At 45.0% G+C, this 24,755-nt stretch overlaps 2 protein-coding genes and 1 long non-coding RNA gene across 5 annotated transcripts in view; 2 read left to right on the top strand and 1 right to left on the bottom strand.

Moving 5' to 3' along the window:
* The window catches only part of RILPL1 (Rab interacting lysosomal protein like 1), a 42,209-nt gene extending 31,430 nt beyond the window's left edge, over positions 1-10,779 (top strand). The window contains exons 6-7 of one of the 3 annotated variants that reach the window (XM_061142059.1): positions 561-653; positions 9,927-10,779. In XM_061142059.1, the coding sequence (XP_060998042.1) occupies positions 561-653; positions 9,927-10,071 (238 nt within the window). In that variant the 3' untranslated portion in view covers positions 10,072-10,779. Of the gene's footprint in view, positions 1-560; positions 654-7,638; positions 8,703-9,926 lie in introns of those variants that run through there. The other 2 variants (XM_061142058.1, XM_061142056.1) reach the window with 2 other exon arrangements.
* Positions 10,780-11,505: 726 nt separating this feature from the next.
* SNRNP35 (small nuclear ribonucleoprotein U11/U12 subunit 35) lies at positions 11,506-18,105 on the bottom strand. Its single transcript, XM_061142065.1, has 2 exons — positions 17,957-18,105; positions 11,506-15,113 (listed from the first exon to the last, which is right to left on the bottom strand). The coding sequence occupies exon 2, from the start codon at positions 15,108-15,110 to the stop codon at positions 14,373-14,375; it is 738 nt and encodes a 245-aa protein (XP_060998048.1). The 5' UTR covers positions 15,111-15,113; positions 17,957-18,105; the 3' UTR covers positions 11,506-14,372.
* Positions 18,106-18,174: 69 nt separating this feature from the next.
* LOC133056605 (uncharacterized) lies at positions 18,175-20,758 on the top strand. Its single transcript, XR_009692859.1, has 3 exons — positions 18,175-18,376; positions 18,834-18,910; positions 20,092-20,758. It is a non-coding gene; the product is annotated as an uncharacterized LOC133056605 (long non-coding RNA).
* Positions 20,759-24,755: the final 3,997 nt, after the last annotated feature.

Genomic DNA, 24,755 nt, shown 5'->3' with positions numbered 1-24,755 from the left:
GTGTGTGCACTGGCTGCTTGAAGAGACAAATCTCTTCTGGCTTGGGGATGGGGTGGAAATCAGGAAGGCTTCATGGAGGAGGTGGCATTTGAACTGGGTCTTCTCTAAAGGACAGGGTCCTTTTCAGATATGGGAGATGTTGTGGGTGGCATATTCCAGGCAGAATGAATCACAAAGGCATGGAGACAAGGAAACATTTGGCAAGAATAGGAAATAGGAAATCATTCTATTTGGCTAGACTCTCCAAAGTAAACTTAAAATAGAGATGTGGGTACCTTCCTGAAATTTCTCACGCGTGGCCAGCTGGGCCAAAGGACCTGTAAGCACCTGTGTACACTGCCTCCAGGACATATCCTTCCTCTTAACTGGCCATTCCAGAAGCCAGCCCGAGGCAGAGAGCTTGTGGGGCAAAGGCCACTGTTGTTGTCCTCCTAGGTCCCTTATTATCACTCCCTTGTAAAAGTATGTGCCCTCTCAGACCACCAGACAGTGCCATTGGAATATTCCAGCTCTCATGGAATTGTTGACTCTCTAATCTCATGTCTCTCAACTCCTTCCAGTGAAGAAATCGAAGAGGAGAATCGAATACCCCAACCTCCACCCATTGCCCACCCGAGAATGTCTCCCCAGCCCGAGTCTGGGATCAAGCGACTGTAAGTGCTGCGCTTCCGGTGTCTGGAGCTGCTCATTGGTGGCTGAGCTGGTGGTTCACATGGCCTCTCACTTCTCCTGGGCACCTGCTCCAGGCCAGGGCTTGTCACTAACCACCTCCCGCCGAGACGGACCTAACCCTGGGGCACTTTGGGCCTAGCCCTTGACTTGGCATTCACCTCTGTACCTTGAAGGCCGAGTTCCTCCTAGGAGGGTGGGGGTTGGTCCCTGGGCAGAGAGGTTTGGGGAAGGCTGAGGGGGCGGGAAAGGGCTGGGACCTATGGCTGATGCTCAGGGCTTGCTTGAGTGTATCAGGTGGGGCATGTCTCTGAAGACAGCAAATACTGCGTGGTGGAGAAGGTTTGTGCCTCTTAAGGGCTTGAAACCCCAGCTCTGAGATGTCCGAATGGCTGCAGGTCCACCCTATCTATGCTTTTCTGTGGCGACTTTATCTGTCCCTCCATCTCTCTATTAAGTATTCATTGGTGCATCATACATGCAGAGGCAGGGCCTGGTTGCTGTGGGGAACACACAAGAAAAAGAGCAACCTAGTCATTGCCCTCAGCTAGACTTAAAGCTTCTTCAGGGATCCTTGCATCAAAAGACTCCTTGGAGACTCAGATGAGAGGTTGCAGACCATTTCCTGGAGGGGTCAGGGGAGGAAATCATACAATTTTGCAAACAGTTTTTGGTTCACTGACGCCTGCAACCCTTCAGATAAAGGGTTAAAGCTCTAGTCTCATTAGCTAATATCTACTAAGAACCTACTGTGTGCTAGTATCTACTAAGAATGTACCATGTGTCCAGTACTGTCCCGGCAGATTGAGTCCTCACCATAGCCCTGTGTTATTGTTCAGTCGCTTAGTCATGTCCAACTTTTTGCGACCCCCATGAACTGCAACACGCCAGGCTTCCCTGTCCTTCACTATCTTCCATTGTTTGCTCAAACTCATGTCCGTTGAGTCAGGGATGCCATCCAACCATCTCATGCTCTGTCGCCCCTTTCTCCTTCTGCCCTCAGTCTTTCCCAGCATCAGGGTCTTTTCCAGTAGCCCTGTGAGGTGGGGGCATTGTCATTCCCATTTTACAGTTAAGGAAACTGAGGCACTGAAGTCAGTTGCCCAGGGTCATACAGCTAATAAGAGGCAGAGTCAGGGTTCAAACCCAGGCACCTGGCCCAGAGCTCCCATTCTAAACTGCAGGAAGGCCTTCCACTCCCAGTTGTCTTGTGGCCTCCTGTTCACCCCTAAGAGGGTCTTCCTGGCTCTCAGCCTTACAACTTATTGTAAAAGAGGCCTCAGTTCTTCCACACAGACCCTGGTAGAAGCTTTGTGAAAGCAAGTGGCATGGGTTGGAAAGCTAGCTGGGGTGCTTGGAGAGGGGAATTGGGGTGTTACTTGGATGCCTCAAACTTTAAAGACCATTTATGTTTGAAAATCCTCGACTAGTTCTTATCCTGTGAATTGACTTAAGCCTCAGTGTTGGGGGATGGGAAGGGAATGCAAAGTGTGTGTAACTGCTGGACCTTCCGCTCTTAGTTTTTGTTTGGTTTTATTAGGTTTTGGTTTTGGGTTTTGATTGAGCTGGGCAGAGTATAGGATCTTAGTTCCCTGACCAAGGATTGAGCCCACACCTGCATTGGAAGTGCAGTCTTTTTTTTTTTTTTTTAATGATTTTTTTTTTTCATATGGACTATTTTTAAAGTCATTATTGAATTTGTTACAATATTGCTTCTGTTTTATGTTTTGGTTTCTTGCCCTAGCTCCCCAGCCAGGGATCGAACCTGCACCCGCTACATTAGAAGTCCAGTGGTTTCTGGACCGCCAGGGAAGTCCCTGGGTTGTTTTTTGTTTTTGTTCTGTCCTTAGAAAGGGATGACTTGTTCAAATGTTGGGTCCTGGGAAAGGCTGGTCTCCCTCTAGAGTGTGAGGTTAAAGATCTGGTTTTCTTCCAAGCTGCTCTTGGCCAGCTTCACATGTTGTTTGCTTGGCCCTCCATCTGCTGGATTTGGGAGGGGATGTGGTCCCCAGTTCTGCTTAGGGATAAATATTTCCTGGGGTGAAACTTGGAACTATTAATTGATAGGCCTCCTCTGGATCTCAACACCATGTCGGCCACATATTAGTTTGTAATCTTCTGATGGCACTTGAAACACACCTCTAAGTAACTTAAGATAAACTGTTGGTCAAGCAACTGTTTTCAGGTCATCTTGGTTTTAGATTCAGCTGGATCCAAGCCTTGTCCTCGGGGCTTTGCCTCGTTCCCTCTACCTCTACCGCAGTTTTCCTTTCCGTGTGCTGTATTCTTGGGTGGCAGGACAGCTGCCATCAGCTCAGGCTTCTGCTTTCTGGTATGAAACTTCAGAGAAAAGAAAGTCTCCCACAGGGTCACAGAATTGAGTCTCATTGGCTCTGACCAGGTCACATGACCACCCCCTAAACCAATCACAGGGCAGTGCATCCATAGATCTGGTCTGGTCTCATTCTCATACCTGAAGCTTGGAGTAGCTTTAACTCCATCCAGTTCCCATGGACTGAAGTTAAGGGAGGGACAGAACCCAAGCAAGATCAGTTTGCTGAGCAGACAGAAGTAACCGGTGTCCACTGTAACCTCATCTTTGGGGAGAAGGAGCCCTTTGGTCTTGATTCTCTGATGTACTCAGTATCCTTGGTTAAGATTTCCCATCCAGTGCTTGGTCAGAAGTGGGATTCCTTTAGCTGAGGCCCTGATCTGTCCTCCCACCCCACTTGCATGGAAGGATGAGCAGAAAGTGAAAAGTGAAATTATTAGTCGCTCTGTCATGTCCAACTCTTTGCAACCCCATGGACTGCCAGGCTCCTCTGTCCATGGAATTCTCCAGGCAAGAATACTGGAGTGAGTAGCTATTCCCTTCTCCAGGGGATCTTCCAAACCCAGGGATCAAACCAGGGTCTCCTGCATCGCAGGCAGATTCTTTACCATCTCAGCTACCACGGAAGCCCTACGACAAGCAGAAGTGATCTTACATGCTTTGGCTTAAATCCTGGGGAACTAGAGAAAATGTTTATGAGCTCACACAGTCCCTCCCTTGGCTAAGGGAAAGATAAGACCAAGAGAGCAGCATCTTCTTCCCTCAGCAGTTCCTTCCCTTTAACAGTCAGACCTTTCCATAACCTCTGCTCCACCAGTACTACATTTACAGCATCTCCGGCACTGTAATTCCAAGTCACATGTAATTCTAAGGCTTCCTTCTGAAGCAGTGTTGTTCTGACTATCTAGTTTTCCACTCCAGCCCCCTTTCTGTAAAACGGTAATTAAGTGTTGGTCTTTGCAAATCTCAAACTAGGTAAAATCCAGAGGAAAGTTACCAGAATTAGCCAACAATCTACGGCCATACCATCCTGAATGCGCCCGATCTCGTCAGAATTAGCCAACACTCTTTTTTTTCTACTAGTTCTTCTACCCACACCTGAGTTGGCTGTGGTGTCTGGTCCTCTTTTTTCCAGATTGTTCTGGAAAGGACTCTGTTCTCAAACCCCATCTCCCCTTTAGTTTGGCCTCTGGTTGCTCAGCAAGACCTGGGGTTCTAAGCCCAGCTGGAGAAGTAGCTGGAATCTGGAAGTCAGAGACAGACGAGAAGGAGAGAGAATTCAGAATCTCTCTTCCACAGGGTGCAGGTGGCTAGTCCCCATGGCTGCCCCAGCCTTCTAGGGGATAAGTGGGAGATCAAACCAGCACAAAAGGCTTTTGACCAGCCCAGACAGGACAGCGGTCGCCTTTGTCCGCCTCAGCCACTGACCAGAAGCTGCATCAGGGTGACCACGAGCTCAGAGCCTGGGGCAGAAATGGATCTTCCCTGGGGACCAGGGAAGGGAGTGGTCATTCTTAAGATGGTTCCACGCCTGTCTCCCTCTCCATCTATCACTCTCAGGCACCCATCTGGGTCTGTCTGGTCCCTTTGTCCTGGCTTTTGTGGAATATTAGTCATACACCTTTTTTAAAAAAAATTTACTTGGATGCTCCAGGTCTTAGGTGTGGCACTTGGGATCTAGTTGCCTGACTTAGGGATGGAGCCCGGGCCCCTCCACATTGGGAGCGTAGAGTCCCAGCCACTGGACCACAGTGTCCAGCATGTCGGGAAGTCCCGACATAGCCTTTTTAAGTGCAGCTCACAGCTCTTCCCCAGCTCAGCTTCCTGCCTTCCACCACTTTCCCCACCCACCAATGAGTAAGCAGTAACTATTTAATACCTTGGAGGTTCTGCCCTGTCGGGAGATTCAGAGCTGGGATGTTTAGCCCCATTTCTCAGATGAGGAAACTGAGGCCCAGAGAAGCCCATTGACTTCACTGTGATTACTTGCTGGGAAGGATCAAAGTTGGGATAGATCGGAACCCATGCCTTTTTTTGCCACCCAGCCCTGTGCTTGCCCCAACCACCTCATTCAGCCTCCCTACCCCTCCTTTTCTTTATCTCCCCCACTTCCCGAGTCACCAGCTGTGGGCTGACTGCCCAGTTCCCTTATCTCTCAAATGCACCACCAGCCAGAGACTCCAGAGTCTACATTTCTGGGCTGAACTGGTCGAGGGAACCAGAAACTCCAGCCGCCTGTCCAAACAGCGTGCCCAGAGGACGTTCCAAGAATAGCTTGTGATTGAGCAGCTGCTGGCCAGAGAGTCTGGGCTGGCACTGCCTGGGAAAGTCACGAGGGAGCAGCTGAGTGGCTCCACCCTTGTCCCCAGTGGACACCAGGCACCAGCGCCCCCTTTGTGTTGCTCGCAGCTCTCCATCACGGGCTGACAGGCACACGCAGGGCTGCTGAGCGGAGGCAGGGGGCTGACCAGGGAGGCAGGCAGCTGGCAGTGGGTATAGAGGCTCAGCCGGGGAAGCTGCAATCGGAACAGCTAGCCTCACACACCAGAAAAGCTGGCCTTGGAGCAGGCGGTCACCTGAGTATCCAACGGTAGTGACAATGGTGCAATCTCTCCCTGTCCTCCTACCTGCCACCCTGCTCACTGCAGCCCAGAAATAACTTCTTCACAGCCGCCCATTGCACTGCCTGAAATGCCACTGTTAGAACCTCATTTGCTTTGAGTCTTCCAGAAATAATTGTCACAGGGTGGGGTGGTGGTGGGGGCTGGTGGGAACTTGAAACCAGCTACATTGTATCCAGGATATAACTTTTGACCAAAACAAGCCAGTCTTTTTTCATAGCAGTGGCTGTCCCTCTGGAGGACGTGGCTTCCGCAGGGAGCCTAGAATGGGGAGAGAAGGGGGGCTGTCCATGTCAGGGATCCCAGCGAGACCCACAGAGAGTAGCTCAACCAGAACCCCCTCCTGCCTCCCTGCCAGGTGTCCCAAGGCCCTGATGCATCAGTCTGGCCCCTGATTGGGCCCCAAATGAAGTCCAGCATTTCTTAGCAGGCAAACATTTGTCCAGGCAAAATACCTAGCCTGCATATCTTGGGCCATCCCCTAAACAACAACTGTGTCTTTGAGGGCTCCCTGTTATGCTAGAGAGAGCATAAAGGTGAGTGCAGAGCCTTATGGCCGAGAAGTTAATGGTGCCCACTAGCCTGGCCTCTGGGGACTGGGCCCATTCAGTGGGAAGCCCCTCACTGTCACCATGAGAAGCCGTTCAGATGGTTCTGCTGAGATGCCAGCTCCCAGCTACTTTGGGGAATTGCATCAAAGGTGATCCAGACACAGAATTCTCAAACCTCATTTGAGATCATCATATTATTATATCTTTTCCCCAGCCAACCTCTTTAAAAAAAACAAAACAAACAAAAACAAAACCAAGCTGTTCAAAATAAGTTCTGGAGAGGTGGTTAGAGTTTCTTTATTTTCCTTGCCCAGACAAGGAACCTGTGAGCATTCACTGTTGTTGTTCAGTGGCTAAGTTGTGCCTGACTCTTTGCAACCCCACGGATTGCAGCACGCCAGGCTTCCCTGTCATTCACTGTCTCCCGGAGCTTGCTGAGTAGACTCTGGCTTATCCAGGGGAGCGATTGTGCAGCCTGTCTTCTGCCCAGCCCATCCTGGCTGCCTCATCTTCCCTCCTGGGTCTCCCCTGGCTGCCTTCAGGGTACCGAGCCTGCAGCTAGTGGCAGCTGGGGGAGACAGGCTGGAAGATACCCACAGATGTCACCACTGAATCCCACAGCAGATTTTGATCCACCATTCTCCACACCCAGGCCTGTGTTTTCAGCCCTCAAGGCCAGCCTGTCTTCCCTAGGTGGCTGTCACATGCTATTCGTTTGCTAGGGTTGCTGTACCACAAACCAAGCTGGCTTAAACAACAGAGATGTATTGGCTCACAGTTCTGGAAGCTAGACGTCAAAGATCAAGGTGTTCGGCAGGGTCTGTTCCTTCAAAGGGTCATGAGGGATCATCTTCTCCATGCCTCTCTCCTAGCTCCTGGTGGTTTGCTGGCCATCTTTGGCCTTTGTTTACTCATAGAAGCATCACCCCAAACGTCTCCATCTTCACATGGCCTTCTTCCTTTATGCGTATTTGTGCCCACATGTCCCCCTTTATAAGGACACCAGTCGTATTGGATTGGGGCCACCCTACTCTGGTATGACCTCACCAAAACTAGTTACATCTGCAAGGGTTCTATTTCTAAATAAGGTCACGTTCTGAGCTACGAGTTAGGACTTTCCAAAATATGAATGGAGGCGGGGTGGTAGGTGGACAGCACAGTTGCACATAAACCATAAGCAAACCCCTCAGCTGACCTGTCTGTGGAGTGTGTTTCTTTTTCACACCTCACCCCCCCCCCTTTTTTTTTAATTTGGCTCCACCGAGTCTTTGTTGCAGCATGCGGGGTCTTTAGTGGAGGCATGCAAACTCTTAGTTGCAGCATGTGGGATCTAGTTTCCTGATCAGGGGTCGAACCTGGGGCCCCTTGCATTGGGATCGCGAAGTCTCAGCCGCTGGACCACCAGGGAAGTCCCAACCTCCCCTGTTTTTATCTTCTCTGTGTCTATCTGTACTTTTCTAACCAGGATCTTTACAGCCATAATGCCCATGGTAGCAGCCGGACTGATAATAGATGACCCCACCCTGCAGCCTGTCCGACGACTTGTGTCCCTCGTAGGCACTGGATTTTTTTCTGGTTTCCTTTTGAGCTGTGCCTTTGCAATGTCTGCTGCGGCTACTGCTGGGGCTGGCCTGTCTCCTCTGGCCCCTTTAGCTGCATGGCCATCCCCCTGCGTGTTCCCATTTGAAGTGGGTGTTGAGTGTGATTTCAAACGTGTCACCCATGAACGCTCCATCTGCACGAGTGAAGCCTTGGAATTCTGGGCTCTGTCACCGATAATTCTTTTTGTCTTTTCTGTTTCCATTCTAAAACCACCTTGTCCATGATCCAGTAAAGAAGGTCCTTTAAGTGACGGGTCAGTAAGCCACACCCACCATGACCCATCCCCCTGAGTGACACTAACGCTGTGTTTTTCGATCTTCACACCCTGGCTTTCTAAACTGCTTTGTTTTGCCAAGCCATCGTCAGCAAGCCGTTTGAGCTTGTTAACAGGAACAGCAGAAGAGGGGACTTTGTCTTGATTCTTTCTGTGTCCCCTTGGACAGGAAGTGGCAAGTGGCTTTCCTGCTTGAATCAGGCAGACATGATATGTATCAGTGATGAATGCGGCTATATTTCTGGCCAGCTTAATTGCTTCGATTACATTACAGAAAGAGCTCTCAAATAACCCAGAATGAGAGTCATTCCTTGATTTGCCAGTGCATATATTGGTTTCAGGAATAAAAAGAGACTTTACATATACATGTATATGTATGCCTGAGTCCCTTCACTGTTCACTTGGAACTGTCACAACATTGTTAACCGGCTATACCCCAGTACAAAGTAAAAAGTTTGAAAACAAACAAACAAAAACAGTCCAAGAATACATCATTAAAAAAGAGAGAGAGTGACTTTAGCTGGTAGAGAGAATTTCTCCAGGCAGGCTTGGCTTGCCCCAGCTTTACAATGAAAGACTACTTCATTCCTGGTAGGAAGTGATTGTAGGGTCCAGTAACCACAGAATAGGAAAATCATTTTCACCCAAACGTGATTAAAACTGAACTCCATAGGCCACAGCACCAAAAAACAGAAACAAAACAAAGCAAAACAAACAACAAAACCTAAAAGGTAAACGGACAGAGGGAACTAAAAATAGTTGATCTGAAGCTTTGATTTCTCAGGGGTTCCTTCCTATTCCTGCTCTCAGAAAACATAACTGAATTACTATAACTCTGACCACGTTCAAAAACCAAAATTCAAGAGTAGAGGAACTTAGCAAGACTAGAAATCATCTTTAATTAGAAGCTGGGAGTACAGGAGGACAGTTGGCAGCTTAGAGAGGACTTACCGGAAATACTCAATGTGGGCCAACTCGGGTTGACTGCCCTGGGTCCTTGACTCTGTTGAGGTGGAGTTTAAGCTTTGTTTCAAGTGGGCCACTTTGTCAGCTTTTTGCCTGAGATTTCCACTTTTATCATTCAGGCCTCTGATGGTTCACTCTGATTGATCAATGATCAACAGTCACAGCTATTTGAAAAAGACTTCATGGTCTACTGTAGCCGTGTAGATAGTAACTGTGACAACTTCTAAAGGCTCTCACCATTAAATCACTTCTTGTCACTTGTCCAAATTGATGTTTCCCAAATTTCTTTCACAGTCTGTATTCACAGTGTTTATCTAATCAGTGCACATGTGTACTATTACTTAATATATATTTCTTAATATGTATTTTAATCTCTTTTCTTAACTATCTACTTTGAGCTCATTCTAAGCAGTAGAAATATCCATGAAATTTGGACTTTGAGGTGCTACTTATCTAGCTTCCCAGTTCACATCACATAAATACATAGTTACTTTAAAACATTCATCTCTTTACATCTGAATCATCTTACATCTCATATGGCTTCTGAGTATTCCTTTCTCTGCATCATCGAGGTAAAGAAACCCATGACGTATGTTTCCAGTAGCTTTTTATTTCCACTGGTAAGGAGAAGAAATCCCCTGTAGTGCTTAAGGGGGGAGGTACATCACACATCACCTACATTAACGCCCTGCTCACACTGTGTCACCTCCAAGGTACCGTGACAGTCACATGTAGAATCAACCCCCCGCTGCTTTCCAGAATAACTCTGACCCGCACCCCCAACCTTTTCTTTCACACCTTGAGCTGATTCGCTCCCCTCACGTTTGCTGCTGTACGTCCCTGGCAATTGCAAAACCTGTGACATGCACAGCCAAGGGCAGCCTCTCATTTCCATCTTTCCCTTCCCAAAGGTTTAGCTTCTTCTCCCGAGATAAGAAGCGTCTGGCCAACACACAGAGAAACATGCGCATCCACGAGACCTTCGGCCAGTGGGCCAACTGCCACCGTGATGACGGTTACACGGAGCAAGGACAGGAGGCCCTGCAGCACCTGTGACCGTGACCCACCTCTGTGCTTGGACCTGAACCACCCACCGCCAGGGGCTGCCATGGAACACGGCCACCTCGGGTATCACACCCTCAAAACTGATCCCTCCAACAGACTGTCTGCTTCAAGGGAGCACGTTGAAAAACTGATGCCAAACTCTAAAGAGACATTTATTTATACCAGGGCTACCACCGTTTCTAATAGATGACTCCAATCCCTTAAGATATATATTTAATAAGACCATGAGCGGAGGCTGACTTTTGCATTAACTTTAGTAACACGAGCTTCGCCAGATACATCACCTGCCGCTCTAATTGCTGTTTGACTCGCTTTGTATGAAATTCTTTGTGTAGAAATTTTATGATCACGTTTGTCATACTGACATGGGAGGCAGGGAACTGGTAGGTTTTCATTAGTTGCGTTCATGATGTTGTCATGGTGGTAGCAGAATATATAGGATGCATCAACTAAATGGGGAGGGCCTCCGAAGTCACAGGACACACTGGCCCCGCTCAGACACAAAGCAACAGAAAACAGGGACAACAGTCCTCCCACCCAGAAACTGGAGACAAGTTTGCAAGAGCCTGTGGTTCTCTATTGCACCTTGTTACTGATAATGCCTAGAGCATGTAGCAATGTTCAAGGCCAGTGCCTTGGAATCTGCTGTGAGTTCTGCAGTACTAACCAAACAAAGTTGCTAAGAATGAGACACTGCAATGGTTCTTGTGTGCTGTTCTTTTTTCTTGGCATCTTGTTTCCTTTCAGCATTTACTGTGTCAAATACTTAGTCCCCTGGGAAGAAGACAAAGATCCCAAAGTGGATTGAGAGTGGGGTGTGGAGCCCTAGGGGATGCTGGATGTTGTGTGGGGTAGACTTGGCAGAGAGAGGGTGGTGGGTGCAAAGATGGCTTGGAGACCACTGATGTCTGGCTGACTTCTGGGGCTGTGGTGGACAGCCAGATGCCCTGTCTGCAACTGGCAAGTTGGGGGTTTGCCCAAATAATGCTTTTTCTCCACCCAATGGGTGCAAGGCTTGAGAGAGATACCATTTCCCTGAACAGAGCACTCAAGGATAACTGACTGGGCTGCTTTCTACACGTTTTACTGTGTTGTACTATGAAATCATCAGGTTGGTTTACAGAATCCACAGAACTCTGTTTTCAGATCACTAAGAAAAATAATCAGACAGGGTAATGTTGGTTTAGAGTAGTGGTTCTCTAACCTGACTGCCATTAGAACTACTGGAGTTTACTCTCAGAGAATATAAAAGCCTGCCAATGCAGGAGATGCGGGTTTGATCCCGGGGTTAGGAAGATCCCCTGGAGGAGGAAATGGCAATCCACTCCAGCAGTCTTGCCTGGGAAATCCCATGGACGGAGGAGCCCAGCGGGCTACAGTCAAGGGGGTCGCAAAGAGTCAGACACAGCTGAGCAACTCAACAATAAAACTGATCCCCCATCAAATTCCCCCCATCACGTTTGATTGCCCTTCCCTGGGGTAACCAGTGTTGGTAGTTTCCTGGGTGTCTTTCCTGAAATAATTTATAAATATACATGCAGTCATGTAAAAAACAGATATATTTCTCTTCTTTTTACATAAATGGCAGCATATGATACACACGTCCTTCTGTACCTTTCATTCCTTAGAATACCCCGGATATAACTCCACAGCAGTATGACACTGAATCTCTACCAGGGGTGATTTTGGCCCCCAGGGATATTTGGCACTCTCTGAAGACATTTTTGGTTGTCGCAACTGTGTGCAGGGGGGGCGGGTGCGGGTGCTGTCATCCATTCTGTGTAGGCCCCAGGGATGTTGCTAAATATCGTACAATGCATAGCCCAGACCTGAAACCAAAGAATATTCCAGCCCCAAATGTCGATGGTGCCAGTACTGAGGAACCCTGGTCAACTATACAGAGTGTAATTTGTTTATGTTTGTCCAGGCCCACGGGTGGACAGATGGCTTCCAGTTTTCCTAAAACAGCACTCACACTTTCGTACTTGTGCATCGGCCCGCAGAATAAGCTAGAAGCAGAACTGCTGGGTCAGAGGGAGTCGGCCTTTGCCATGTTGATGGGTACAGCCCCTGCCAGGGTGGGGCAGGGGAGGAAAGGGAGGTCGTCCTACTTTTTTTTTAAGTTATCAGGGCTGATACAAGACTAAACCCAAATGTCCGGGGGCAGGCTCTGAGTGTGTATATTTTTTTTCACCCATTCATGTTCTGGTACTCAGGGTTGATAAATGCCAGCTTAGACTATGCAAATACTGCCACTGGAGACCTCCCTGGTGGTCCAGTGCTTAAGACTCCATGCTTCCAATGTAGGGAATAAAAGTTCAATCCCTAGTTGGGGAACTAAGATCCCACATGCTGTGTGGCACAGTCAAAAGATAAAAATTAGAATTAAACAAAACACTGCCACTGGATGTGTTACTTCTGAAGCCATTTCACAATTCCTGTTCCTGGATGGGGATCTCTCGTTTACCTAATATATCTGCTAACTCTAACTCTAGCCCATAACAGATGTTTTAAATGAAATGTAGGTGAAATCAGAAAGGTGTTCCTGCAAGATGGTTGAGATTTGGGAGATTGTAAATTATTGCACTGGAAATCGAGAAAGAGTATATTTTTCTAAAACAGTTCTAACAGCTAACAGTAACTTTAAGATATTATAGGTCCCTAACATAACAATGAGATTCCTACTCCTGATGCAAAAACCTAGTAATGAATGTGTGAATCTTGATACTAAATCAGGCATTTATTCTGCATGAGACATCCTGAATTTTAAGAACTAAACTTTCAAAGATACAGTCATGGATAAGACAAAAATGTTAAATGTCAGTTTGTTGAAAACTGTAGATAGTATGGCACTTATTCAAAGTCCTCAGAAGTTAAGGTCAATATATCCGGCTTTTAAACAAACCAGAGGCCAGATGGTCGAGGGAAAAGGCAAATCAGTCCATCAGAACTAGATACTGACCTTTCATGGATTTCACTTTCATTTCACTCTCACTTCTCTTGAACTTTCTCTTTTCCAAGGGCTGGGAAATTGCCATAGTCCATAGCCTCACAGCCCTGCAACTTTGGTTTTTCATTTTAAATGCCAGTCACCCCACCAAAAAAGGAAAGGGAAAAAAAAGTAGTCAGCATTTGGCTGGAGAATGGAGTTATATTTGTTCAAGAGAAGCTGGCTACTGACCCAGAACACTGCTAGGACTGGCTTTTGGTTCTTCGTCTCTGGACAATCTCCTTGGATTCACTTTTCTATCCTATTTTTATTTCACTTAACCAAACCCTTGCACTATGGACATAAAGATGGAAAAGATACAACTTTGATCCTGACCAGATTCAAGGTTCCTGAAAGTCACAGATCAATGCAAATGGTTTCCAGGCATCACCTCTTTTTGCTACACTTTAAAAAAGGTCATTTCCAATAGATGGGAGAAAAAAATCAAAACAAAGCTATCTACTACCAAATTAAATGAGTGATGGTTCCTTACAGAGGTCTTTCTGTACAGATGATGGCAACTACAAAATTGTTTCTCAAGCTTATCAAATAACAGGTCCTTAAAACTGTAAGATGAAGGGAATTCCCTAGAGATCCAATGGTTAGAACTCTGCACTCTCACTGCTGAGGGCCCCAGGGTTCAATCCCTGGTCGGGGAATTAAGATCCCCACAAGTTGCCCCAAAACAAAAACAAAAACAGGGACTTGCCTGGTAGTCCAGTGATTAAGATTCCATGCTGGCAATACAGGGGACCTGGGTTCCCTGGTTGGTAACCAATATTCCACGTACCATTAGGTGTGGCAAAAGATTTTTAAAAATAATAAAAACTGAAAAAACTAAAATGAAGAGGGGCTTCCCTGGTGGCTCAGATGGTAAAGAATCCGCCTGCAGTGCAGAAGATCCAAGTCTGATCCCTGGGTCGGGACGATCCCCTGGAGAAGGAAATGGCAACCCACTCCAGTATTCTTGCCTGGAAAATCCCATGGGCAGAGGAGCCTGGTAGGCTACAGTCCATGTGGTTGCAAACAGTCAGACACGACTGAGCAACTAACACAAACACGTAAGATGAAGAAGAGAAAATTCATATAATATCAACGTGTTCAGCTTGAAACTGGGTTCCAGAGTCAAAAGAAAACTTACCTAACCCCATTATCATTGGAAAGGTTTTGTTCTGTTTTCATTTTCATCAGTTTTATTCAACCACTGGACTTAGATTCTATACACAGGCAATGCGGTATCCCTGCACTCTTACTGGTCCTGCACCTTCCTTTGGGTTTGGGGAGGAAGAGGGGGAGGGATGGTCTACTTGCTTCTGTCCCTTTTCTCCCTCCCCTTGACCCTGTCATCTCTGAAGTCCCTCTCTCTCTCCCAGTCACCTTCCGGCCATGCCCTGGCTGGTTCTCTCTCCTGCCACCTTTTCTCCCGGCCCCTGTCATGGTGGTCCCTCATCCTGGAGTCCCAGTGTCTTTCTCGGGACCGAGACCGCTCCCTCCTCTCCCTCTTCCCCTCTCGGAACTGGTCATTTTTCACAACTGGCAGGTTAATGGGTTTGCGAAAAGGCCGATCCCGCCCCCCAAATCTCAGCTGCCCAGATTCCTTCTTCCCACCCAGACCTCCTCCAAGTCGCCGAGGAATCCACCCTTTGAGAGTCCTCTCCAGCTCATAGTCCACAAATATTTCGTGCTGGTCAATGACCAGGCCGTCAGCATCCCGGTAAGCTTTGAGCAGAGAACGCTCATCTTTGTATTCGATGAAGGCGTAGCCCTTCGAAAAGCCTGTGACCAAGTCCCTCACTAGCCGAAGCCGCCGGATGTCCCCGTAGCGGGAAAACACTTCCTTTAACTTCTCCTCTTTGGTCTGCAGGTTTAGTCTCGCCACAAACAGGGTGAGGAGGGGGTCCCCTGTGACGCCTTTGTTGGGGGTGTATCGTGCCAGCATCGCCCTCCAGACAGCGCGATCGTGCGGGTCTTCGTCGGTGCCATCAATGCTGCCAGCTTTGAGAGGGTCATACTCCTTGGCTATGGGCATCCAATCATTCATGTTCTAAGGAGGGGCACAGCAAGCATGTTTTATGTAGCACCTACTATGAGCTCCGCCTTCAGTCCTTCCAACAACCCCTTAAGTGGATACTATTTTAAATCCCTTCTTCCAACAGGGAAGGAAGCAAAGGCTGAGGCCTCCCAGTTAGAAAGTAGGGGAGACAGGATCACAGCAGTGGGCCTCCAGGGTGCTCTCACCCACCCGCCACCCTCCCTCCAGGGAAGACAACATGCCGGGTCTGAGGCATACATTTATTATCCAGTTTAGCCATAGTAGGGTATGTACAAACTCTTTCAATGTGGCAATATGGATCAAAATCCAGAATCAAAATCCAGGCTTGCCTTTCAGAAACTGTAAAACGGTCCTAGGAAAACCAGCCTGGGAACTTCTATGGAAGAGGGGGTTTTAAGAAACTCTTTACAAGTGGTCCAGTGGTTAGGAATGCCAGGGTAGGGGTTCAATCCCTGGTCAAGGAACTAAGATCCTCCCTGTAAGCAGAGTGGCCAATAATAATTTTTTAAAAAGAAAACAAAAACCTCTGACTACCACAAATTTCAAACACAGACTAACATAAACAATGGCATAACCCTCCATGAATTTCTCACCCGGCTCCAACTATGACCCACACCTGACCCATCTTATTTCATCAGTGCCCCCCACTCACATCTCCCTCCCAGATTATTCTGAACCTAATTCAAGATATTACATCATTCATCTGTAAATATCTCAGTGTGCATTACTAAAGGATAAGGATTTTTTTTAATTTTTTTTTTTATAGGATAAGGACTTTAAAAAAAAGAAAAAAAAGAAAAAACAAAGCTACAAGGGAAAATGGTGGTCTGAATGCAGTAAACAGGTAGCAAAGTCAAAATGACAGTGACCCAGCCTCAGGCTCTTCGGTTCAAGAGGAAGATGGGGTTTCTTCTCAGTTCGCTAGCTGATAATCCATTTATGCTTTAGGGGTTGAGTATTGACTGCAATGGTAATTTGAGTCCAGCAAGCACACAGTCATCCATTCATTCTGATAAAAGATCTCTCTCTCTCTTTTTTTTTTTAAGAGTGTAGGTAAGGTTAAGTCTGACACATGATAACTGACTTATGTGAATCTGCCGGAAGATAAATCAGATCCTGCTAATAATGTGACCACCTCTGTGAAGCTTTAGAGCCAATGCTGAAATATGTTACTTAAAAATCAGGGCTCTTTTGAATATATCTGGGCATCTTCATTGGCTATTTTTTTTTTTTTTTTTTTGCCTCCTGGCAGGCAAGATCTTAGTTCCCCAAGGACAGATTGAAGCTGCACCCCCTCAAAGGGAAGCAGTCTTAAACCACTGGACCACCAGGGAAGTCTCATCAGTTGCCTTGTTTCATTGGTCTCTGCTCTGGTATTCTCTAAATGGCCCTAAAATTCTTAAAATTCTAATCTTACTTCCTGCCTCCATCACAAGGTTGCAGAGGAAAAAAACAAAACAACAGCACCGTAATAATTATAGTTATCTTGTATAGAACACTTAGGAGGTGTCAGGCACTGTGCTAAGCACTTATCTCCCTTCACCTCTCAACAATAACAGGACATGTACTTCTATTGCCATTTCAGATGTGGAAAGTGAAATGCAAAAAGGTTATCTTTTGTCCCAAATCACAGAAGTAGCCCAGCTGTGGAGTTAGGACCGGGGGCTTTTTTGATTCCAGAGCTTGAGCTCTTAACTATTCCTTAGATGGCTATCATAAAATATAAAGCTTGAAATGGGGATAGGAAAAAACAGGTTAGGCCTGGGTGTTGAAGGCTGACCCGGACCCCAATCAAGTGAGAAGGAAACCCGTCCCCATTTCACAGGAAAAGGTTGCAAAGATCCACCAAATGAACCTGACATTATGGTACATAGTCAGAGCTCCTGTTCAAAGCTGTAAGAATTCTTCAAATTAAAATCTGGAGAGAATTACAAAGGTATAAAAGATGAATTTTGTTTTCTCCCTCATCTGCATGTTCCTATCAATACTAAATACCAAGCGAACAGCGGACTTCACGGGTTCTCATTTATCTTTCTAGGTGTATTTCCTCCATTGTAACATTACGTTGAGATTTCCTACAAATTTTTAGACTTTCTCTGGCTTTTTCAATTCTCAGTCATTACTTCATAAACGGGAATGGGATGTGAGATGAATCATGCGAGGTGGAGGTGGGCTGGGCAATTAGCCATTAAAAACAGAAGTGTGCAAACTGAAAAAGCTCTGGATTGGAAGTCAGAAAATCCAGGTTTAAGACCTAGTGCTCTCTTGGGCAAAATTTAAATCATTTGTTAAATGCTGCTAAATGCCTCTTCACCGCGTTTTATATGAAGATGAGATAAAGTAGTGTCTTTGAAAGCGCTTTATAATTACAAGTTATTATGCAAGTAAAATCTATTCTTAAGCAAGCAAATAAACAACGAACGCCTCCCCAGGCTGAATTTGCAGAACGAAACTACCCGCGGTTCCCACCAGGTGGGAAACAAATTGAAGGCTGGCTCACTGAGCCGTCAGAGCATGCGTAGTGGGGAGCTGGACGCTAAGGCGGAAGTTTCGGTGAAAGAGCTTATACTTCCAGTCACCCCTGCAGCACGTTCGTCTTGGCCGCCGGCCCTGGAGGCTACCTCCGCCAGCCCCTCATTTGGGTGCGCACAGGAGGAAAGACTAACTCAGCTATCGCCCCCGCTCCCCGCAACACAACCTCAAAAGATTCCCCGCCACCGCCTTGCCCGGTTTCAACATGGCGGCCCACGCTCGAGCCGACACACGATCCAGGCAGATTCCCTTCGTCCTTCTCGCCAGGGTGGGCCCTATTCCACTTAGCCGCTCCCTCTCACCTCAGCAAAGCTCAGGCTTCCTTTCCCGCCGAGACCTGTGCCGAGCTCTTCGCGACGGAAGATTCTTCTTCTTAGACCGACCGAACCTTAACATCTGAAGCAGCAGATTCGTCACAGGTCCTATTTCCGTCTTTGCTTTTATTGTAGGAAGTTTAATCACAGGCATTGAGCATCAAAGGCGTATCGTCTCCAAAGAGAGTGAAGTTTCCTCCTTTCTAAAATTTTTCATGAAGATTTAAAAAATGTTGAATTGAACAACTAACGAAAGTGTAGCCAGTTAACTGGGAGCCGCTGAACTTCCGTACGAGGAGATGTTTCAGCTCAGAGTTTTAGTTCTTAGACCCACTTTGAGAATTCGATTCATGTTACGTTTTTTTTCCCCCCTCAGATAATGCGTGTGCCGGTTCACAGGGAAACGTTGTACGTATTTTTTTTGCCAGAGTTTTTCTAACAATATTGTAAAGCAATTATCCTCCAATTAAATAATTAAGTTTTAAAAAGAAAGTGAGTTTGGAGACTTTGATCAAAGAATCGCTTCGGAGCTGGTTTAAATGCCTTTCTCTGGCGCCCGTAGCGATCTATGAATTGAAGGATTTCTGAAAATTTGCTTTTTTTTTTTTTTGCAAGTTCCCAAACGGTTCTTTTAGGACCCCTGCCTTTACGGTTAAGAAGACTAGATTTAAAACCTGGGCGTGGGAGGGGGAAGGGAGGGCCTTGAAATCAGTAAATCTGTATAGAACCGATAGATGTGTGGTTCAGAGTATAGGTTTTTGGTTTGTTAGGTTAATATATTCGAGAAGATTACGACTTGTGGTACAACTTGAAATGTCCTGATACAGTTGTGCTTTTCTTGATGAATGTCTCGTGATTTCTTCAGCCACTCATTAATTCCTACAAGTGGGTCATATCTGCCAACAGCTGATCTCATTTTGATTCCAGTCTTATTCTTAGAAGGTAAGCCAATCACCAACAAATAAGGATGTATTACTGTTACTTAGTATTTTTTGAATCTTTATTATGTAGGTGAAGCATAGGCCCTGAATGTCTATAGCTTTCTTTATAGTACATTTTCTTAAAATATGTTAATAAAATGTATTGAGTAAAAAAAAAAAAAAAATGATCAGGGCACTCGCCTGGCAGTCCAGTGGTTAAGACTTCACCTTTCAGCGCAGGGATGGGGTTTCCATCCCTGGCCAGAGAGCTAAGATCTCTGCCTCATGGCCAAAACAAAGCAGAAACAATATTGTAACAATTCCCTGAAGATTTTTTTTTTTTTTTTTAGTGGTACACTTTTTTTTTTAATGAGCAGTATTTGGAGAAGGAAATGGCAACACATTCCAGTATTCTTGCTTGGGAAATCCCATGAATAGAGGACCTGGCAGACTATATATAGTCCATGGGTTTGCAAAAAAAGTCAGACATGGCGACTAAACAACAGCAAGCATTCCTTAGGTTTTGAACTTCTGGTGTTTGTTATCCAAAACTCAAGAATCAGGTAGATTCAGATAATGTGGTTTTTGTACTCTTGCTATTTGAACCTCCTATCCAAACTCAGGAACTGAATACATTAAGATGGTGATATATTAGTTCTATATTTTGAGGAAGGAAAGTTAAATTTGGGGTGAAGGGCAAGCTGCTAGAAAAAAATGAGCAGAGTATCTATAGTTTAAAATTTCATATTTAAAAGTGTGTGTGGAATACTGTTAAATAGGAAGGAAATTCTGATAATTGCAACTTGGATGAACCTGGAAGACATGGTAAGTAAAATAAACCAGACACAAAAGAACAAATATTTTATGATTCCATTTATATGAGTGACCTAGAAGAGTCAAGTTCATAGAGACAGAAAGTAGAATGGTCGTTACCAGGGGCTGAGGTTTGGAGCAAGGGGAGCTGTTTTATGAATAGAAAGGTTCAGTTTGGGCTGATGAAAAAGTTCTGGGAGTGGGTGGTGATGGTTACAGAACAGTGTGAATGTACTTAATGCCACTGCACTGTCCACTCAGAGATAGTTAAAATGGTAAATTTTATGTATGTTTTATCACAATGAAAGTTTTAAGTATAAGTTTGCAGTCCCGTAGCAATGAACACAACCTAACACCCAGATCTTGGTTTTTAATGTCTTCTAATAAAAGGAATCAGAGCACCTTGGAAAAATGGCTGGTTCTAGGACTGGGGCAAGAAATACACAAGATGAACTTGGAGGAACTGGTAATACCAGAAAGTAAAGAAGTGCTAAAAATAAACCAAAAGACCCACTGATAAGGACATCAAAGGGACACAAGAGAGCTCCCAACAGCCAAAGAGGAACAATTCCAGCAACAAAACAATGTTATAGTAGAATATAAAGCAAGTATCTGTGAGTCTATACTGATATAAATAAATAGTTAAATAAACTAAGTAGAAGAAACACATCTCCCATGCAGAACTCCAAATCGTGTGTCTAGACAACTCCTCTCTCAATACTGTGAAGCGAAAGTGCCCATTTTTTAAGTCTGGGTGGGGCATAGTGACTTTTGTCCAAAGAGTGCAATATGGAAAAGAGAGAAGGAGGAGTAACTTTACAGTGGAGAAACCTGACAAAAATTGCCACAGCCAGCTGATTGAGGTCAACGTCAACAGTATAAGTCACTAATACGAACCTTTAAAGGATGTGATGGGGACTTCCCAGGTGGTCCAGTGGCTAAGACTGTGTTCCCAACGCAGGAGGCCCAGGTTCAATGTTTGGTCAAGGAATTACATCCCACATGCTGCAACTAAGATATGATGCAGGGAAATAAAATAATTTTTTTAAATACTAAATGTACTGTTTTAATCATTTCTAAGTGTGTTCAGTAGTGTTAAGTATATTTACATTGTTGTGCAACCAATCTCCAAAACTTTTTCATCTTGCAAGACTGGAGTTCTGTTCCCATTAAACAATTACTCTCTATTCCCCTTCCTTCCAGCCCCTGGCAACCACTATTCTACTTTCTGTCTCTATGATTCTGACTATTCTTAAGTACCTCATGTAAGTGGAATCATAAAGTATTCTTTCATGATTAGTTTATTTCACTTAACATAATGTTCCCAAGGTTCATCAATGTTGTCACAATTCCCTCCTTTTTAAAGCTGATTAACGTCCCACAGTATGGATAGATCACATTTTTTCTATCCGTTTATCTGGTGATGGACCCTAGGTTGCTTAGACTTCTTGGCTGTTGTGAATAATGCTGCCACATACAACATGATTGGGCTTCCCAGGTGGTGCTAGGGTCAAAGAACCTGCCTGCCAACACAGGAGACAAGCAGGTATGGACCCTGGGTCAGGAAGATCCCCTGGAAGAGGGCATGACAACCCACTCCAGTATTCTCACTTGGAGAGTCCCCATGGACAGAGGAGCCTGGCAGGCTACAGTCCATGGGTTCACAAAGAGTCGGACACAACTGAGCGACTTATCACGCACACATGTACAATGTGGTTGTACAAATATTTCTTCTATATCCTACTTTCAATTCTTTTGGAATATGTACTTTTCTATCCTTTTAAGTCACCTATGCCATAAGAATAAATGGTAGGAGGAAAGTTAACTGTTTTTAATGAGTGGAAAAATGGAGTTGAGTTTTTAAATGTTGGGAATGAATTTGTTCACTTAAATAATGACCCAAGTTTTGGTGCATGTCTGTTCCTACGAGGTGAAGTGTATTTTGTAGAGTAAGCTGTTATCACAGGCTATAGATCCGTGTGTCCCTGGTACTCTAAGGCACGGCAGTCATTAGATGCAAAGGTGAAAACCATCAAGCATCATAACTAAAAGGGAACTGACACGAGGTGACATGCCAGTGGGGTTGTTGGTTAGAGTGCTAATAAAGATTTTCTCTTTTAGGTTCTTAGAAAGTTGTTTCTGAAATGATATTGTCTTATCCTTTTGAATACAAATCTCTTGACCTGACTTAATTGTGAGGAGGAGAGGAAAGGAGCCCCTTTAGTTCCTTGGTAATATTTCTTTGATACATTTCTATTAACTCTTCAAAGAAGGAAAACCAGCTGAAATGTTTGCTTTAACAAACATATTTTAAATCCTTTGGGGTCAGTTTTCTCTCTTTCTCTCTCTCTCTCTCTCTCTCTCTCTCTCTAATTAGGCTGTATACTAGGTGGCGCAGTGGTAAAGAATCCGCCTGCCAATGTAGGGGACTCAAGAGAGTCAGTTTCAATCCCTGGGTAGGAAAGATCCTCTGGAGTAGGAAATAGCAATCCACTCCAGTATTCTTGCCTGGAGAATCCCATGGACAGAGGAGCCTGGTGGGCTACAGTCCATGGGGTCACAAAGAATCAAACACGACTGAGCACGCGTTCACACCCTGAAGTGGAATGACTGGATCATAACGTTATTCTAAATATTTTTAGTTTTTTCAGGAACTTCGATAGTGTTTTCTACAGTGGTTGCACCATTTTATCTTCCCACTAGCCTGAGAGTTCCAATTTCTCCATGTCCTGGCCAACACTTGTTATTTTCTACTTTTTGTGTGGGCGTGTATTTTTAAATAATAGCCATTCTCATAGATGCAAGGTGATATTTCCTTGTAGTTTTTATTTGCATTTCTTTATGATGTCAAGCATCTTTTGGGGGGAGGTTGGGGGGAGGGCTGTGCAACATGAGGGATCTCATTTCCCCAAACAAGGATCGAACCTATGCCCCCTGCAATTTATATTGAGCTCATCTTTTCATATGCTTGATGGCCTCTTGGGAGGTAATCTGAAAGGTTATCTCCATGACTGCCAAATTTTAAATATATGATTAAAATTTAATTATACACAAGATAATTATGTCATAAAATGCTTTACCAACCAAGCTGAAGATCTGGAGGACAACATGAACTACCGTACTAGAGATTTCTATATAAGTTTCACACTAATGCAAGGTGTTTTTTTTTTTTTCTTTTTCCAGTTTTAATGAGATATAACTGACCCACAGCACTATATAAGTTCAAGGTGTACAGCATAATGACCTGATTTATGTCTATCATGAAATGATTATCACAGTAAGTTTAGTGAACATTCATCATCTCATATGGATACAAAATAAACAAAACATTTTTCCTGGTGATGAGAATTCCTAGGAATTACTCTCTTAATAACCTTCGGATATAACAGGCACCCCTAGTCCTAATTTATCTTAATTAATTAATAAGTGGAAATATGTGCATTTTGATTGCTTCCATTCAGTTCACCCACCCTGATTCCTCACCTCTGGTAACCATAAGTCCGATCTCTTTTTTTCTATGAGTTTTTTTTTTTTTTCAGTGGGTTTTGTCATACATTGACATGAATCAGCAATAGATTTACACGTATTCCCCATCCCGATCCCCCCTCCCACCTCCCTCTCCACCCGATTCCTCTGGGTCTTCCCAGTGCACCAGGCTCGAGCACTTGTCTCATGCATCCCACCTGGGCTGGTGATCTGTTTCACCATGGATAATATACATGCTGTTCTTTCGCAACATCCCACCCTCACCTTCTCCCACAGAGTTCAAAAGTCTGTTCTGTACTTCTGTGTCTCTTTTTCTGTTTTGCATATAGGGTTGTCGTTATCATCTTTCTAAATTCCATATATATGTGTTAGTATGCTGTAATGATCTTTATCTTTCTGGCTTACTTCACTCTGTATAATGGGCTCCAGTTTCATCCATCTATGAGTTTGTTTTTTAAATATTTATTTTTAAAATTTTATATTTTTATTTGGCTGCGCCTGGTCTTAGTTGTGGCATGTGAGGTCTTCAGTTGCAGCATGCAAACTCCTAGCTGCAGCATGTGGGACCTAGTTCTCAACTGGGGATCAAACCTGGGCCTGCTGCATTGGGAGCTTGGGTCTTAGCCACTGGACCACCAAGGAGGTTCCTGTTTGTTTTTGAAGTATAACTGACCTACAGCACTATGTTAGTTCCTCATGTACAGTATTATATTCGCTATTCACGTACATTTCAACATGATCACCACCACACATTTAGCATCCCCTGCTAGGCACTGAGCTAAGTTCACTTCATTCTTTCAACAGTTCCTTGTGGAGTGTATTGTTGCCTTCCAGGGTGGAGCAAGAGCTGACCTGGAGAGTGGGTTGGAAGGTTTAGTCTCCTTTAATGTTTCCCTCACCCACCCAACTGCATTCCTCCATGCACCCCCTATCCTCCACTCACCACCCTGAATAAACATTTCACCTAAGTTAAAAAAAAAAACAAAGTGTTCTGCAAACACCAACTGAAAACAAGTGCTCCGGGTACCACCCTTCCTTCAACCAAACTCTTTTCTAAAGAACTTCAACTCAGAGAGATGAAGTTACTGACCCAGAACTGCAGGCAGTTAAGCCAAACTGGGAAATCTCTCAAATCCTTGCTGTTTCTGTGCAGGATTTAAGACCTGAACATAATTTGGGGAACAGGAAGAAAAACATACTGAATGAGCCACTCAGGAAGTTAGTGGTGTTGCAGGTAATCAGAAGAGCATGAGATTTACTCTGCTTGATGTACCAAAATAGGACCACTAGATATTTCCTATGGGTGGAATTAACCCCCAGAAACTTATGGTTCCATTTTTATAAAACGTGACCCACCCACTACTTTTGATTTCCACGTCACTTTTTCCTTTAACCATGCATAGGGCATGACCTTACTTTCGCGCCTTTTTTGCAGTCAGTTTAGTTTCTACTTAAAGCTAGAGGGGGAAGAAAGTGCATCTCAGGGGATGAGTGTTTTTGAAATTATTTTTAAAACTTTGTATAGTGATATATCATTGGGACTTTTTGAAAAGCTTTGTTGTAGACAT

Source organism: Dama dama, chromosome 5 (genome assembly GCF_033118175.1).
Source record: "Dama dama isolate Ldn47 chromosome 5, ASM3311817v1, whole genome shotgun sequence".
Taxonomy (NCBI): Eukaryota; Metazoa; Chordata; class Mammalia; order Artiodactyla; family Cervidae; genus Dama; species Dama dama.
This window is presented reverse-complemented; position numbering and strand designations above follow the sequence as displayed.